This window comes from Trachymyrmex septentrionalis, unplaced genomic scaffold (assembly GCF_001594115.1).
Source record: "Trachymyrmex septentrionalis isolate Tsep2-gDNA-1 unplaced genomic scaffold, Tsep1.0 scaffold133, whole genome shotgun sequence".
NCBI lineage: Eukaryota > Metazoa > Arthropoda > Insecta > Hymenoptera > Formicidae > Trachymyrmex > Trachymyrmex septentrionalis.
Window position 1 is genome coordinate 95,223 of NW_017304472.1, and position 18,850 is coordinate 114,072.

General features: G+C 37.6%; 1 protein-coding gene across 4 annotated transcripts in view; it reads right to left on the reverse strand.

Moving 5' to 3' along the window:
• The window catches only part of LOC108757166 (alpha-methylacyl-CoA racemase), a 229,404-nt gene that overhangs the window by 30,050 nt on the left and 180,504 nt on the right, over window positions 1-18,850 (reverse strand). For all 4 annotated transcript variants that reach the window (XM_018501571.1, XM_018501567.1, XM_018501572.1 and 1 more), the window contains one exon: window positions 17,621-17,756. In XM_018501571.1, the coding sequence (XP_018357073.1) occupies window positions 17,621-17,756 (136 nt within the window). The remainder of the gene's footprint in view (window positions 1-17,620; window positions 17,757-18,850) is intronic.

An 18,850-nucleotide genomic window follows, 5' to 3' on the forward strand; every position in this document is an offset into this window, starting at 1 on the left:
TTCAACAACTTATAGCACTCAGTCGGAGTTTTTTTTAATTTAACGAGAAATTTCACATTGATCCGTTGCTCGTGTTTTTCGTCACATATTGTTATCGGCACGAGAAAAAAACAAGTTCGTTTCTAACCTCTATAGAAAAAATACTACTACTGCGACAAAAACGTGTTTTCGTACTGGAATAGTAGACACTTCCAGCTATCCAACGCTGCATTCGTTTCCCACCCTATTCCTCTAGGACGCCTTCTGCGCGCGCAGTCTCATTATTTAATAGCCAGACCTCGTATTCCACCAGGGGCGTGGACAGCGCGATATATCGCTTAACGCGAATTACTTCGTCGTTTTCAAAAATCCATGTGATCGCGCTCAAATTCGTCATTTAGCGCGTCAAGTCTATCCTGACGATCTGAAATTTCTAGAAGAGACATACTACGACGCCACATTGAGGCCTCGTACGGGTATTTGTTGCTCGATCTGAAACAATCAACTCCGGACGAGTATCGATTTCGAACGTGTATTTTTCCCGAGGATACGTTTCATTACGCTTACGTGCCGCGTAGATCGTTTTCCAGCGGATACGTATAAAAGTTGAGTACGTCTAATCGCGTGTATCAGTCGTAGATTTTTCTCGCGATGAAGATGGGTGACGCGAAATCGCACAGAGCGACAAAAACGCCACATATTCGATTGATAAGAGAAACGCCTATTTCCTCGCGGCGCTCTATCATATGAACAAAAATCAACGCACAACCTTCTTACGTAGTTTCTGACGAAAAATTAATTCGCTGCATCTGTGAATGTGTTTTTAATACACTCAAAGGTAACTTCTCGCTCGAACGGAGTGAAAAAACCTGTTAACCAAATACAAAAAAGCTCTGCGCCGCATCGTTGCAAACGCGATAATTGGAAGGATAGAAGAAAGCTGTTGGTGCAACGAGGCGGATTTTTACCCTATATTCGACCCTATGTCGGACCTATATTATCGACCTTATTATCGCTAATTATCGAAGGAACGAAATAGTAGAGATAAAACGTTATGGAGAGGGCTAAAAAAATGGTTTTAATTTCGACGGAAAATCTGGAGAGAATGCGGCAGAATCCGACATCGTTCGTTGACGGAGAGTCAAAAGAAATAGCAGCACCACAAAATTCGGATAACACTTTGAGCGCTAATAATACAACGCAAACCCCGGGAACTTATCTAACACGACTTGATGCGGAGATGAGTCGTATTCTCAATTCCAGATGGCCTCGTGACGAAAGCGAGAGGTGGAAAATGTACAGAGAGGCATTATGGAGATACCTACGGTTTATCCGAGAAACGCGAAGACAGAAAGACGTACGTAACGAAAACGAAAATGCAGAAGACACGCTACACGAGATGCCTGCGATGATAACGAGACGACGAACGATAACGTTTTTCACAATCTCACGCGAACATCCGATATACCACCGCCATCACATTCCAATAGTAACACAGATATTACAGCGAAAAATTTCGAAATTTCGACCGAGCATAATCATATAATGAAAAGCATCGAGGAAATACTGGAAAGCGTACCGAAATCGTAAGCATGCACACTTACTGATAAAACATTGGCTTCGAAAAGCTGTGCCCAATAAATTTAGTTGGGACGAGTACGGAATCGTGACTATAGATGGTAACGTTGTGAAAAATTCGAATATCGCTTAATAAACGAAGCAATGTGCGAGAGAAAAACCGTGAAAGCAGTGGGTAGAAATCAGTTTGCACGATTACTCCGTGTGTCGAACATACCTTCTGCACTGGTGAGAAATAAAAGTTTATTGTCCGCGTACGCTAATGTTGTAAACATCGTAAAACTTCGACCGCGCGCGAGTTCCACGCCTGTTACATCAAAAGAGCGAGTTCCACGTCGATTGTATCGAGAGCCCGAGGAAGGAGAAAAACGTAAAAATTACGAACAAGAAATAGACGAGGAAAGCTCGATGATTCTTTCTCGCACACGAAAAACTGATACCCCCGTATCTTTACAAAAGCCGGTTGCTCGGTTGGAAAAAATTGAGATAACGATGACGTTTGAAAAACTATACTACGATCCGTCGAATTATGGGTTATTCGGCGGTGGATAATTTAACTCGCGCCGTTAAACCGAATTTCTCACGGGGAGAAGTCATACGTTGGCTCGAATCGCAAGGCGCATACACGTTGCACAGGCCATTGCACAGAAAATTTTAGCGATTGCATTACAATGTGACAAACATTGACGATGTGTGGGAGGCAGATTTGATCGAACTCCGAAATCTAAAAAGTTACAACGACGGTTATTTCTATCTGTTAGTAATTATCGATGTATTAAGCAAATATATCTGGGTAGAATACGCTACGTGACAAAACGAGCAATAGCGTGATAAAAGCTTTTCAATGCGTACTAGCAAAAAACGAAGGACGAGTACCTGTATACTTACAAACAGACAAAGGTAAAGAATTTGTCGCGCATCCAATGCAAAAATTTCTTAAAGAAAACGATATTCGTTTTTGAGTAACACGCAATCCGGACATTAAAGCCGCCGTTGTCGAGCGCTTCAACAGAACACTGAAGGAGCGAATTTGGCGCTATTTCACGCATAAAAATACGCGCCGCTACGTCGATGTTCTATAGGAAGTTGTACGTGCTTACAATCACGCGTCATTTGTCCACGAGAATGCAACCTGCGGTAGTAATGAGAGAAAACGCCCGTATCGCACGTGAAAATATATCACGTCGTTGGAAAAACGACATATTAAAGAAACGAACACAAAAGATTAAATATCGCGTTGGAGATCTCGTTCGTATCAGTAGGGCGAAAGCAGCCTTCGAGAAAGATTACGAGGCTGAATGGAGCGAGGAAATATTTCAAATTTATCGCATTCTCGATTGGCGAAATTCTCACGTGTACGAGCTACGAGATTTAGCAGACGAAGTCATAGACGGTATTTTTTATGAGCAAGAATTAGCACGAGTTGAGAAGAACCTAGAGGAAGAACAATTTATCGTTGATCGCGTGATAAAGAGTAGAGAGCGAGGAGCTAATAAGCAAGTGCTAGCTGGCGCGGTTATCCCAGTAAGTTTGATACCTGGATTCCGGCATCGAGTTTAATTTCTCTTCGCGATGGAGGGAGAACAATTTCTTCTGGTACCCCCGAGTAACAGTAGTGCATGCATTTTCCTATAATATAATAATACAACGTCGTCCTTCATCACGGAATTACCTCACCCTATAGTGTTGCATGGAGAATGGGAGGTTGCGATAAGTGAGATTCAATTTCTTTGCACCTTTTTACACGTACGTCATAACGAAAATGTGATCAGATTCGTCGACGTTAAATCCGGTGAGGAGACGAATGGCCCGTTTACGGCAAAAGAAGCTTCATTTCCAAATGGAATTTACAATGACATCCACGAGCTTATTGAGGCGATTAATATCGCGTGTAAAAATGCCGAATCGCATTTTTATTTCGAACAGCAAAGAGCGTCTGACGGCAAAGTCTACATAAGTATTAACTGCAACGAAAAATGCAAAATGCTACATCATATAAACTTTTCCGATAATCTTCTACGAATACTAGGTTTCTCAGTAGCAATTTCCAATAAAAATGAATTGTATTCCATGCTCTCAATAAGTAAACCTAATTCCAATGAGACAGAAGAGAAAATTTTTCTTACTCATGGATTTAATAAGACGACGGGGCAAACACGTACAGTCGGTTATTGGAGTGTCGAACCCTATAGTTTGTGGCGTGCTATCCCTGATAAAATGTTTGTATATTGCGATATTTGTGCGCCTTATATAACAGGCGGTGTGCGTACTCCTCTTCTCAGAATAGTATCGATCGAGATACGCAGTCATAATTACGCATTTGGTGCAAATTTGGTGAAGCATTTCTCATTTCCAAATTACGAGGGTGAATCAAATATTAACCGGAATTCTTTTTTAATATTTATTTATTTATAAAACAATACAAAAATACTGTTGATTATTTTTCTACATAGTCTCCTTCACGCTCTACACATTTTTCCCAGCGGTTTGGAAGCTTGTTAATTCCTTGCTCGTAGAAACTTTGAAGTTGAGTCACCAACCAATTGCGCACGAATTCCTCAACATCTTGATCGTTGTCAAATCGCTGGAAGTCGATTATGACTCACATTTTCCACACTTTCTCGTCCACTCTTAAACTTTTTGGCCCAATCAAACACTTGAGTTTTAGACAGAGTATCATCCCCATACTGAACCTTCAATCGAGTCAAAATTTCGCACGGTTTAACGCCTTCCTTAGTTAAAAACTTTATTATAACCCGTTGTGCAACGGACGCTGGAACCTGTTGCTCACTCATAGCTGTACTGGCGAATTGACTGAGTCAAACAGCTCACCAAGCGTTTTCCCCACTCCTGATACACTACACTACAAGAACCTACACTGTGAGAGCGCTCGTGGTTGGCTAAGAAAAGTATTTGTAAAATTCCGGTTTATATTTGATCCACCCTCGTATATCTCGTAAACAGGTTAGTATTACAGTATGGCTCAGGGAGTCAAAAGCTTTTGAAAAATCGAACAGCACCAGGACGGTAACATAACCCTTGTGTTTTTTCAAAAATTATTTATTTATTCATGAATATCTATTTTGTCCCCTTCAAAGTAATCCCCATCAGATATTATACACTCGTGCCAACGTTTTTTCCAATCCTCGAAGCACTTCAAAAAATTATTTTTTGTGATCTTGTTCAGCTCCTCCTTCGATGCCGTCTTTATTTCCTCAATCGTAGCGTAGCGTCGTCCTTTCATGGGCCTCTTCAGTTTCGGGGACAAGAAAAAGTCACAGGGGGCCAAATCTGGGGAATACGGTGGCTGCGGCATCATTAGGGTGTTGTTTTTGGTCAAAAATTCGCGCACAAGCAACGATGTGTGAGCAGGGGCGTTATCATGGTGCAAAAGCCAATTTTTGTTCTTCCACAAATCCGGGCGTTTCTGGCGGATTGCTTCGCGCAAATTGCGCATAACTTGCAGGTAATATTCCTTATTGACCGTTCCGATTGGCCAATACTATTTTCTTCACTTCATCAATGTTTTCGTCTGTTGTTGACGTGCTCGGGCGTCCGGCACGCTCTTCGTCGTTCACATCTTCTCGGCCCTCTGAGAACATTTTGTACCACCGATAAACGTTGCTTCGGTCCAAGGTAGCTTCACCATATGCCACAGTCAACATTCGGAATGCGTCCGCGCACTTAATTTTGTTTTTCACACAAAATTTGATACAGATTCTTTGATCCATTTTTTGGAATAGGCAAAAATCGAAGACGAGCCAAAACACGTGCAAGCAAAGCAGCTGTCAAAAATTAACTGAACATTCAAAATGGCCGAACTTGTCGGCATAAGTGAGAGACATGAGTACCAACATAACGCCACAAAAAATCCGAAAATCGAATATACGTAACCCGCGGAAATTCAAAATTCGCGATACTTTTTGAACGGACTTCCTACAGGCAAGCGTGTTTATATTGTTTATACATGCGTAACTCTCTACATATCGATTATTGCGAAGAATGTTGCTAAGGTCTCGGTAGTCTAAAGACTTAGGATGCTCACACGGTATGCAAGGAATCCGGGTTTGATTCTCGGCTGAAGTAATATTTTTCGCAATAAGATTATTACAGTTTTTTAAGATTTGGAAAAATTTTTGGGGGGATTATTTGTTTCAGATTGATTGTGTGAATCCGATAATCTTATTGACTGGTAATTTATTTTTGAAAATTAATTCAATTTAAATATATATTATAGTATAGTATAGAGTATATATTATATAGTATTGTAGTTTAACATCTTAACACTCGAACCGGTAAGGCGCTTCGTATTTCAAATTTTCTTATTATACTTACCGATTGCAAAAATATTTTCTGTTTTCGTTCCCTGTTATTTGTGATCTTACAAAACGGAATAGATTTTTTATCCACGCAAAGTGTCTAATGCTGTCGTTGCGTGAATCTTGTAGGTACAGGAGATTGACATGCTTGTCGCCTGTGAGCTATAGAGAAAAAATCTGCATATCTTCGATGCTGTACAAGTTGATCGATATGTTATTGAGATTTTTGAATTTCGAAATGTCTTTGAACGTTATCGGAAATTCGATATCCATGAGATTTAACATTGTTGTGTAATACGGATACAACGATTTTCTATCCACATGACTTTTAGCTGGGTATAGAGCGGCTACCATCGACCACGCGAAGCATGCATTGTCCATCGAACGCACATTGATCACCGCTTTCTTAAGTATAATTTCTCGCGGCACTTTGAAGTAACATCTTACGCGCATTGGATTGTGCTTATTCACATTCACTACTAAATTGAGAATTTGCGACAATGCCCACCCGCTGTCGCGTTACTGGAACTTTTCGAGCGATACCAAGATAGGCTCGACCACGTATCACTCGTGTCATTCGCGCATATCGGTATATCGGTATATCTCACTGTTCTTTATAATTATGCTCTTATTAGCACGTTTATCCTTTGTCGCGAACTCACCGTTGAACGTAGTGTTCACTTTTACATTGCCGTGTCTTTCTACAGTGTCTCGCACTGGCTCGAGCACTACATTGCCAGCGTTTTTCAAAAACTGTCGCGGTTCGATGTGATTAAAGTTTCACCGCGCATGTCAATATACGACTCTCGAACGCTGTTTCGATCTCGCACTAAGTCCATATACAATACCCACATGATCGTCCACGCACCGACTCCTTCAAACTCTCGAGCCTCGCGATACATGTGATCACTGATTGTCTCTTGCCGAACGATAATCGCGGGCGTTTGGCATGACTCTGCTCTTCCAGAGATTCTATGAGCTCGTCGCATCATTGTTTTCATGCGACGTACTCTTCTCTGGTATTTAGCTGAGTTAGTTGCTTTATCAAATCGCACTCCATGTTATCGTTTGCGTTGATTAATGACGCGGTGTGTCTAAATCTTTTTATTTTATACCATTTACTTGGTCACGTGACATTTGTATCACATTACATTGATAAACGATGTTATTGCTCGAACATGTGTGACATGTCGTACCATGTGAAAAATCTGATCATGTGACATGTACACTATTTAGCAACGTCGCATTTATATCAAATCGTATTGATGACGTCACCGCGAAACATGCCGTGACATGTTGTGACTTGTCGCGGCATGTCTCAAAAATCTTTGATTACGCTATCTAATAAAGCCGTCGACGCTTGCGAAATTGCAAACGTCACATTTTTGTTGTATTAAATTATGGCGTCATCGCGAGACGCGTCAAATAACAAATACGATGCGGCAAACACCTAGTGTAAGATTTATGATAAAAATTCAAATATTGAATATGAATTATTATATTATGGATGATAATGTATAGTATATAAAAAATAAACGAATATTTAGACTGTATGTCCCAGAGTTTGAAATTATTCATATTTTCCGTTTTCGCGATATCTATTCATTCTTTTCTTTCCTACATTCTTCGTAGTATCATATTACATGTGTCGGCAGCGCATCATCGCGATGGATGGTATCATCGCATCTGATAATATCGCTGCGTTCGCTTTAAAAGCATTATTAGAATATAATCGAATAAGTACAATAGAAATAAAAGTATATATATGCGTATATATTTTACGTATGAGAATAAAAGGAGTCACATAAGAAGCAAGGAGAGGAAAAATCGTAAGTATAGGATGCATATGAATCGCAATGGACGCCATAACATATCGAGAAAAAAATGATAAGTATTTATATGAGATAGAGCGCATGGGGCGATGGCGGCGGCGGTGCTGCTCAATATTTCAATGCGTGTAACGGTAATATTTTATAGCTGGATGCTCTATGCACAACAAAGACAACTGCCTATGAACTTCTCGCGGCGGTATTTGTTGATTTACTTTGTTTTTTTATGTACGCTGACTGCCATAGATAAATCCCGGACAGTCTCGCTGCAGCGAAAAATACTTTTCAGCATCATCTTTATCGACGAGTTATGTTGCGCAAAGCACTGTATTCGATGTGAGTGACTTCAACCTGTAAAAGTATTCTGCCAATAGTGGCGGAATAATGAGTTATGTTTAAGTATTATGTGATTGTATTTAGAATTCCGAATTTTAGATTGTAGAAGAATTCTGATGAGTCTCCAGTCAAATGGCTAAAGTTTAAAGAGAAAGAAGAAGAGGATATCAGGACATCGATAAGGATGTCCTTCTCGTCGAAGAGAACATTCTCGGTGATGAGAGTGTTATCTTCAATAAGGACGTCTTCGATGAAGAAAAGGAGAAAGAGAAAGTGGTAGAGAAGGAGGAGGAGAAGGAGGAGGTAAGTAAAAATATTTTGACATTAATCGTCACATTTTGGGGTGAGTGCGAGATGGCGGCGGCCCGCAACGCATTTTGGGGAGGCTCGCGGCGACGCCGGCGGTGGCGGTGGCGATGCGTATTAATGATATCGCTATTTACATAAACATACCGCCTGGGATCTTCCCCGCGTTATCCCTTTTTCCCCCTCCCCCATCAAGTTCCTCTCGCGACGCCAGCGATGTCTGGTGGCAGCCAAGTTGCTGTATTCGTGGCACAGAACCCCCATTGCTATTACTAAATTATAACAAATCATATTATCATTTTATGTTATGTATTATAATAATCCAGAACACAAATATATCTCAAACATGTAACTCGTAACATAATTTTAATTTTTTTGCTCGTAATAGTTATGTCAAAAGTTACGTAAATTTACGGAGAATGTTCTCAAATTTGTCCTCCCATTTTATCTATAGTAGTTACATAATAGTAATATGATTTAAATACGAAACGGCGTCAAGTTTGATATATAACAGTTATGTAATGAGATAAAATGCATACGTAACATTTATGCAATATAAATTTGTCATTGTGACATTACAAATGGGTGAAATTGTTATTTATTTATTTATTACTTATAAACATTAACCCGATTTCTTTGTTTTGAAGAAGTTATTTCTTGTTATTAGAATAAAAATAATAGTTTATATAGTTTTGCAACTTTTTTTTAAATGAAAGAAATATATTTTTAATACGTAACAATAAATTTTTTTAAATAAAAACTATTTTTTTATGCTATAAAAAGATTACGGTTTCATCTTAACAAAAAAGTAATTTTTTTGTTGTTATTTACTTTTATTTTTCTAGTTAAATTTATTATTTACTGTTTCGCATACTTATATATCCTGTCTTATTAACTATAATTAATTATTGAAAAACGCAGTACATCGCTGCCCATTTGAACCCACGATCCCTAAAACGGTAGCCTAATGTCATTTATTTACGCTAAGCTAATCTTGATCAAATCATTGCCAACATTACTTATACTTCTTATTGTTTATATCATTCCTATATTAATTTCATACTTTTGCTGACAATTTATTGTAATATTATTAATATGTGAGGACATTACATGAAAACGAAATAATATATAATAGCTGGTATTTAATCACTTATTGTTAGTCAGGAAATGATAATAATCTATATCCATATTAAATACTTATTTAATTCAAGATAATAGTCATAGATACATAAAATAAGAAGAAGTACAATAGAACGGCGTATATTAATATATAAAACAATTACAAGTTTCGGCTGGACTTCCGTTTCCGGTGAGTAGCTGAAAGGTTCGCTAAACTGTTACTGCCAAATAATTTGGATTGTATTCTGCATTTTCGTGCCCGCGGGCGTTAAGCTGTTTCAGGATCTAGGCAAGTTAAAAAGTGCCACAAGTTCCGGTATCTTTCAACGGGAAAATCGAGAGTGCCCGGGAGATTTCTTCAGGTAAAGTGATAGAATTAACATAACCTGAAATTGAGAACGGTCGCCACGTGTGGTGATAGCCAAGCTTCGACAAGTGGACGGGGACAGGTGCTGCCATCGATGACGGCGTGACAAATACGTTAGAGAGAGAGAGAGAGAGAGAGAGAGAGAGAGAGAGAGAGAAAAGGAGAGAGAGTAGGCGTAAGCGGCAGTAGAGTGGCGAAAGCGCAGGGGAGCACGACCGCGGTGCAGCGCGGAGAAGGGGATATGAGAGAGAGGTTAGAGATAGAGAAGGAAGACACCGGCTCAGAGGCGGTTGCATCGAATAGCAAGCGGGGACAAGTAGAAGAAACGAGAGCGGGGAAGAGAGGGAGACCATCCAACGCGGAAAAGCTGGGAAGGGAGAGAAGTAACAGTAGAGAGAGTATATCGAGTATTTCATCGTGGCTGTGGAAGGGGGGAAGAGAGCAGCAAGACACCGATAGTGAGAGTGAAGAGAAGGAGGGGAAACGGAGGAAGAAGGCTGAAATAATAATAGATACAGAAAAGGCGCAAATAGTAGAAATGGAAAAGATTGAAAAAATTCTGGAAAACATGGGGGAGAATCAAGAAAGGTCTAAGAAGGAAATTATTAAGAAAATAGAGGATAGTAATAGAGACTTAGAAAAGAAGGTAATGACGGAGCTGAAGAAAGAGCTGGTAAAAATGAGAGAAGAAAATGCGAAAGTGATAGAAGAACTGAAAAAAGAAAATGTGGAATTACGAAGAGAGGTGACGGAGCTAAAAAAGAGAGAAGAGGAAAGAGAAAGAAGAGAAAGGAAGAAGAATATTGTGATAAAAGGAGAGCAAGTTGAGGAAGGAACAGCGAGGCAGGTAGTAGAAGATCTATGTAATGGAATATGTGGAGAAAAAATAAGAGTGAAAGAGGTAAAGGTTATTGGAAAAGAAGAGAAAATTATTTTAGTGGAATTAGAAAACTTTGAAGAAAAGATGAAGATTATGAAAAATAAGTATAAGTTAAGAGGGAAGAAAATATATGTGGATGAAGATATGACAAGAAAAGAGAGGGAGATACAGAAAAGGGTAAGAGAATGGGCATATCAAGAGAAGAAAAAAGGAAGGATCGTAAAAGTCGGATACGCAAAAGCATATATAGGAGAAATAAAGTATGTATGGAACTATGAGAGGGACAGAATGGAAACCGAAAGGGATTTTGCAAGAGCGGCGAGGGTAGAATAAACGGAGAACAAGCTGAAGAGAAAAATGAAGGTGAAGATGGAGAACGAGCGGGAGATCGACGGCTGGAGAAAGAGACGGTAGAGGATAGTAAGGCAGAGAAGAAAGAAGAGATATGTAGAGATAGAGTAATAGATAAGAGCGATAGCAGTAAGAGTGAAAGAAAAAGGGGGAATGAGCGTAGAGAAGTGTGGGAGAGTATGAAAGGAAGGGATGAGAGTGCAGGGAAGAGGGGAAGAATAAATGGAGAGGAAGAGAGTGAAGGCGTGAAAATAGATGTGAATGAATGTCGTTTGGATGAGAGGGAGAGGGAAAGAGATGGGAAAGAAGGCAGAAAGAGGGGAAGAATAGGAAAGAGGGAGGGTAAAAGGGAAAGGAGGAGAGGTATAGATAAGAAAGACGGGGAGATCTCGGACAATGGAGATGGAAGTATGGTAGATAAGGGGAAAAAACAGAGGGATGACGTAGAATTAAAGGATAATAAAGGAAAAAAAAATAAGAATATTAATTGCAATAGTAAAGGAAATAAGGGGGGTATGAAAGTTATATTTTGGAATGTAGCAGGAATAGAGAATAAAGACGAGGATTTTTGGGAATTTATACAGGAATTTGATATTGTAAATTTGACAGAAACGTGGTTAGAAGAGAAAAGATGGAAGAAATTTAGTAATAGACTGCCTGGGGGCTGGAGGTGGAAACACCAAGCAGCCAGGAGAGAAAGTAGAAAAGGTAGAGCGATGGGGGGGATTATAACGGGAGTAAAGGTAGAAGTCAAAGAAAGGGCTACAGATAGAATAGAGAAGGAAGGAATCCAAGAAAGGGAAGTAGTACATGGGAATGAGATTTGGAGAATTGTGACGGTATATAATAGAGTAAACGGGGGCCAGGTATTATTAGACCTGGATGAAGGGGTGAAAGGGGAGGAGGAGGAAAATCTACTCATAGGGGGAGATTTCAATGCTAGAATAGGAGAGAGGGGGGGTGGGGGTAGAGTAAGTGAGGTAGGGATGGAGGAGGAAAGAAAGTCTAAGGATAAGGTAGTGAACAAGGAAGGTAAGCAGCTTCTAGAATTGATAGAGGATAGAGGGTGGATAATATTGAACGGAAATAAGGAAGGAGATGAAGAAGGAGAGTGGACATTCGAAGGGAAGGGTCAAAGAGTGGCAAATTCAGTGATAGACTTGGGGGTAGTGAATTGGGCAGCGTGGGAGAAAGTGGACAGATTTGAAGTAGGTATAAGAATAGAATCAGATCATCAACCGGTAATGGTGAGAATAGGGAAAGAAAGAGAGACAGAGGGGGGAACAAAGGTAGAAGAGGTGGAAATAAAATATCAGGACTGGTCAGAAGAGGGGGAAAACGAATATAGGAAAAGAGTGGAGAGGGTAGAATGGAATAGTAAAGGGGTAGAGGAGGGGTGGGAGGAATTGGAAGAGGTAGTGAGAAAAGCGACACAATATAAAGTAATGAAAAAGGGCAAGAATGTAGGGTGGAAACCGTGGTGGGACAGAGAGTGCAGAGAGAGTAAACGGGTAGCACAAAAAGCGAAAAAGAATTTTAGGAAAGCGAAAGGGGAAGAGATAGAAAGAAAGAGAAGAGAATTTTATAGAAAAAGAAAGGAATATAGAGATCTATGTAACAGGAAAAAGTTGGGATTAAAAGAGAGAGAGGAAAAAGAATTGGAGAAGATAAATACAGAATGTCAGGCATGGAAATATATAAATAAGTATAGAAGTAAGAGAGAAGGAGTAAGTGAAAAAATTAGTATAGAAGAGTGGGTAAAGCACTTTAGGGAAGTACTAGGGGGGAGGGAGGAGAGAATAGGGGATATAGATAGTGTTAAGGAAAATAAAGAGACATGGGGGAATGAAGAAGGATTAGAAGAGGGCGATATAGAGAGAGAGATAAAGAGGTTAAAGAAGAGGAAGGCGGCGGGGATAGATGGAATCAAAAATGAGGCATGGTTACTAGGAGGGCAGAAGATAAGATGTAAGTTGGCAGAGATTATTAATGGGGTTTGGAAAGGAAAAGGCTTCCCAAAGACATGGAGAACGGGAGTGATTGTACCGATATGGAAGAAAGGGAACAAGGATATAGTAGGGAATTATAGAGGGGTGATGCTAACTAGCACAGGGTACAAAGTCTATGCCAACATATTGAATAAGAAAATAGTGAAGGATCTGGATGAGAGAAACGGGTGGAGTAGGACGCAGGCGGGGTTTAGGAGAGGGAGGGGGACGGTAGAAAATATTAAGATAATGAAGCACATAATAGGACAGAGAATAAAAGAAAAAGGTAGAAGACTGTGGGTATTTTTCGTAGATCTGAAGGCGGCGTTTGACAACGTGAATAGGGAGATACTGTGGTCAATGATGCAGAAAAGAGGGATAAGGGAGGATTTGATAGGGAGGGTTAAACAGATTTACGAGGAAACTAATTGTAAGATAAGAGTGGGGAATTATGAGAGTGAAATATTCTGGGTAGGAAAAGGGGTAAGGCAGGGATGCCCACTTAGCCCAACTTTATTCAATGTATACATAGCAGATTTAGAAGATGAAATGAGAAAATACACGAAAGGGGTGAAGATAGGGAGGGATAGGATTTGGTGCTTAGAGTATGCGGATGATGTAGCATTAGTAGCGGAAGAAGAAGCGGATATGAGAAATTTGGTCAGAGCGTTAAGAAAGTACCTAAAAGGGAAACAATTAGAACTGAATATAGGAAAATCGAAGATAATAGGATTTAAGAAAGGAGGAGGAAGGGAGAAAGAAAGATTCTGGTGGTGGGGAGAAGAAAGAATAGAGGAGGTGAAAGAAATAAAATACCTAGGGTATATTATGAGTAGGAATAATGGAGAAGAAAAGCAGGTTAGAGACAGAGTTAGGAAAGCAAAGATGGTCATGGGGTGGGTATGGAGTCTGGGAGAGAGAAGATTTAGTGGGGATATAAAATGGAGAATGAAGCTGTTTGACAGCCTAGTGAAGAGTGTGGTAATGTACGGAGTGGAGATATGGGGATATAGGGAATGGGAAGAAATTGAGGGATTACAGGAAAGGTATATTAGATGGGTTCTGGGGCTAGACAGGTGGACTCCAGGGTATATATGCAGGGAGGAGCTAAAAAGAGGGAAGATGAGAATAGAGGCAAGTATAAGAGCAGGAAAGTTTGAAGAGAAACTAGGGGAGGGAGTAATGAGTGAGGTAGGCAGAGAATGCTGGAGAGAAAGAAAAGAACGAGAGAATGAGGAGAGTGAATGGACTAAAGAAAGCGTAGAGAGACAAAAATATATGTGGAGATGCGGGGTAAGTGAGGAAGCACTGGAGGAGTTAGGAGAGAGAAAGTGGGAATGGATGATGGGAAAAGATAGAGAAGTAGATAGTCAGGAAAGAGGGATACGGATAGAAAAGTCGAAATCATGTAAAAGGTATGAAAGAATAAGGGTGGAAGGGATACCAAGGTATATAAAGAATGCTAAAAAGAATGAGGGAAAGAAAGTGAAATTGATAGCTAGGTGGAGATGCGGAAATGAGGAAGGGTGTAATAGATATTGGATGAGGGAAGCGCATTTCATATGTAGAATATGTAGGAAGGGAAATGAGAGTCTGGAACATATAATGAAAGAATGTGAGGGTATGGAAAGAATGAAAGGGAGAGTGGAAGAAGTTTTGAATGATGACGGGACAGGATATGCATGGATGAATAAGGTACAGAGAAAGAGAAGAGAAAGAAATGTATCAGAGAATGCTCAGTAACTGTTTAGTAATTAGTTAGTAATTAGTTAGATTTAGATTAGAGAGCGGAAGTTCATGTAATACATTATATGTAAACATTATCAATAAATAATACAAGTTTCGGCTGCTGGATTGAGCCCTTCTCAGATGTAAAATAACATGAATATAATAAAAAAAGTAATAAAAGACTACATAAAAAAATAAATAATAAATAAATAAAGTACAGTGTCGCAACATTTTTAACGCGCGGAAATCAGCAATTATGATGGATCTCGACGTGTAGCCTAATGTTGTATATACGATAGGGCAGTCAAAACGATGTTAAGATACATAGTCAAGTGCTAACTGAAAAACCGGAAAAGGAAGGGAACTTATAAGAAAAAAGTAAACTTAAAAACTAGACACGCCGCAGTTAAGAAATAAAGTGCTCAGTCACCAACACACCCGAACAAGCAAATGAGAAACACTCTAATGTATAACAGGTGTGTGAAAACGCATGGCGATGATAGGATTGTAATCGTCGAAGTCGGACATGTCAACGTCGCACATGACACCGACCGCTCTCTAATACGAAACGTGACGCACTGAGAGAGGAGACGGGTCGACAGGATCGAGAGTCAGACTTTGTTTATGATCAGCAAATATGCCTTATTAAGACCTTCGGTGTCCGTCTGTAAATTAAGTTCTTTTGTTTCTTAATATGTAGCATCTCCGAAATCAAACGCTTTCTATACGAAGGCTCTTCGTCTAAGATTAGAACATTGTCCCATTGGAAATCATGATTGTGACGCAACCTATGATGACAGAGTGACTCGGTGATGACAGAGCGGGCAGAAGATTTATGTCTAATATGATTGCGATGTTTGGCAATTCTAGTTTTTAATTGCCTGCCCGTCTGTCCAACATAAGAAGTGTCACAATCATTGCACAAAATTTTATAAACAACATTGCTTTTTGACGAAGAGCCTTCGTATATAAAGCGTTTGATTTCGGAGATGCTACATATTAAGAAACAAAAGAACAGTCTTAATTTACAGACGGACACCGAAGGTCTTAATAAGGCATATTTGCCGATCATAAACAAAGTCTGATTCTCGATCCTGTCGATCCGTCTCCTCTTTCAGTGCGTCACGTTTCGTTTTAGCGAGCGGTTGGTGTCACGTGCGACGTTGACATGTCCGACGATTACAATCCTATCATCGCCATGCGTTTTCACACCTGTTATACATTAGAGTGGTTCTCATTTGCTTGTTCGAGTGTGTTGGTGAGTGAGCACTTTACTTCTTAACTGCGGCGTGTCTAGTTTTTAAGTTTACTTTTTTCTTATAAGTTCCCTTCCTTTTCCGGTTTTTCAGTTAGCACTTAACTATGTATCTTAACATCGTTTTGACTGCCCTATCGTATATACAACATTAGGCTACACGTCGAGATCCATCATAATTGCTGATTTCCGCGCGTTAAAAATGTTGCGACACTGTACTTTATTTATTTATTATTTATTTTTTTATGTAGTCTTTTATTATTTTTTTTATTATATGTATTCATGTTATTTTACATCTGAGGAGGGCTCAATCCGAAACTTATAATTGTTTTATATATTAATATACGCCGTTCTACTTCTTCTTATTTTATGTATCTATGACTATTATCTTTAATTAAATGTATTATGCGTCGACTCTTTTTCGCCGTTCACTTTGTTTATTTTGTTTATACATAAAGAGTCTTTACACCGTTATTATTTTAAATACTTATCTTTTATATTTTTGTATTTATAAAAATCGACATGACAATCGAATATTATTATCTAACTGCATAAAAATATTTAACTGATAGCATAATATTATAGAAACAAACTAAATACATAGAACTTAACCTATGTTTTGTATAGACTTTATTTGATAAATTATACTGGATTATTTTGATTATTTCTTTATTGACAAATAATCAGAAATAATTTGTAATAATACTTATTGATCGATTGTTTCCTTTAATTTATCACATTTATTGTTCCTTGATTTGTTTATATAACAAATTCTCACTTCTCTCAATTCTTTAAACAAATATAATCACTATGAAAAAGTGATGTATAATTTATGAAATTAAGATACATCGTGATGTAATTTTATAGAAAAGTATAATTTCATAATTTTAGTGATATATCTGTTATAGAGTTATAGTATACATTCCTGTAAATATAATAAAAACATGTATAATTTACATCTTTTTCCATTATGGCTTTGTGCTGTGTATTTGTATGATGTGTGTAAATGTATTTTGTATTTGTAATATTTCATTCATAGAATGGTACATGGATGTAATTTAATTACATTTAATTTACATAATTATGTTATAAGCTAAATATATAACAACGACATGTAACAAAATTATCATATTTATATCAGAATATCTCATTTACACCATAAAGCTGTCTTGTTGTTATAAAACAGAAACATCTGAATAATAACAAAAAAATTATATAACAGTCCCAAGTTATGTTTGCTGGGAAAAATATTAGGAAAAATATTAAATACAAAAAACTTATTACATTTAAAAGTTATGCGTTTCGCGGGTTTCCTCCGTATCCAGATCTATTCTTGAAATGTCAACGTTTCGTGAATCTTGCAGTCTACTTCATCAGGACGAAGAGCAGCCTGATACAGTATCATAATATAATAATAGCAAAATTTAAATCAGCAACTAATATTATTAAGTCCTTTTTTTACGTGCATGGTATCATTTTATGTCCCCCTCGAAGTAACATAACTTTTATCTGAAACTTTTTTTTAATTCCACGTCTCCTCAAAATATTCTAATGTCAATTAAAATGAAACACCCTGTATACGTACCTCTCCTGTATGTATCAATGATAACGTCGCTTCGGTCACTTAATTTTTTGAAAATATTAATGCCCTCTTCAGATTTCAAATTTAATGATATCGATCTCTTTCCATGGCCCAAACAATCTAATGATTGAGTTGCAAGCTACAATATGATAAAAACAATTAGGATATAAATATTTATAGAATGTAACTCTTTAGTTAAAAGTTATACTTTTAAATCGTATTATTATGGATAAAATTAACTACCACATTATGAAATATCTACTCGTATAAAGAATAAAGATTTAGAGAAAATAAATGTAAATTTCTAAAAGACACAAATATGCAGAAAAAACAAAAATATAAATATCTAGGAGCGTACATCCCTGTAAATGAGAATGGATTCAGATTTTCGGAAATACGAAATCACGAATGTTAAAATAAATGCTTTTCAATCCTGAATGTATTTTTATCGATTCATAGGAATTACATGAAGCAAATGTCTATGCTTTTTCAATCCTGAATGCATTTTTATTTATTTATAGAAATTGTATGCGTATTTTTATGTCTTTTATAATAATTTATAAATAATATTAGCATTTTCTGTGCATCGTGAATACTGTTTAATTCAAAATTATAATAGGAATAAATACAATTTTTTAATTCAGTTGAATCTATAATAAAAATAATATCAGTTATTGCTGTGGGCAAAATTATACTTAAATACAAAATACAAAATCAAAAAATTGTATTTAAATACACAATCCAAAATATTCAAAAAATTGTATTTAAATCCAAAATACTAAAAAAATTTAAATATTAGGTTGAGTAAAAAGTTATCGCGTATTTTTTAGCTCAAAGTTATATATACAATATCTTCGTCAATAATGAATGAAATTCAAATTTAAAAAAAGGGTTTTAAAGCTTGAAATCTCTACTTTTAAAAGCTTATCACATTTTTTAAGTTTATATGAGTTTGATAATTTTTACATACCAAAAACTACGAGCTGAAAAAGACGAAAAATTTTCTTCTCACTTTGTGGATTTGTAACGTGTCCAAAACGAATTTGAGAAAATTTTCGATTACCTATCGTGAAAGCTTGATACTTTCCCTACAAAATCGTTTTTTTTTAATATTCCTACGACTTTTGATTACTGAGTTATCGCGTAGTTATTATTATTAAATAAAAGAATTATTTTGACTTTAATTGCTCATAACTCCATTGTATCGTATAATTTAAAAAAGAGATTTTTAAA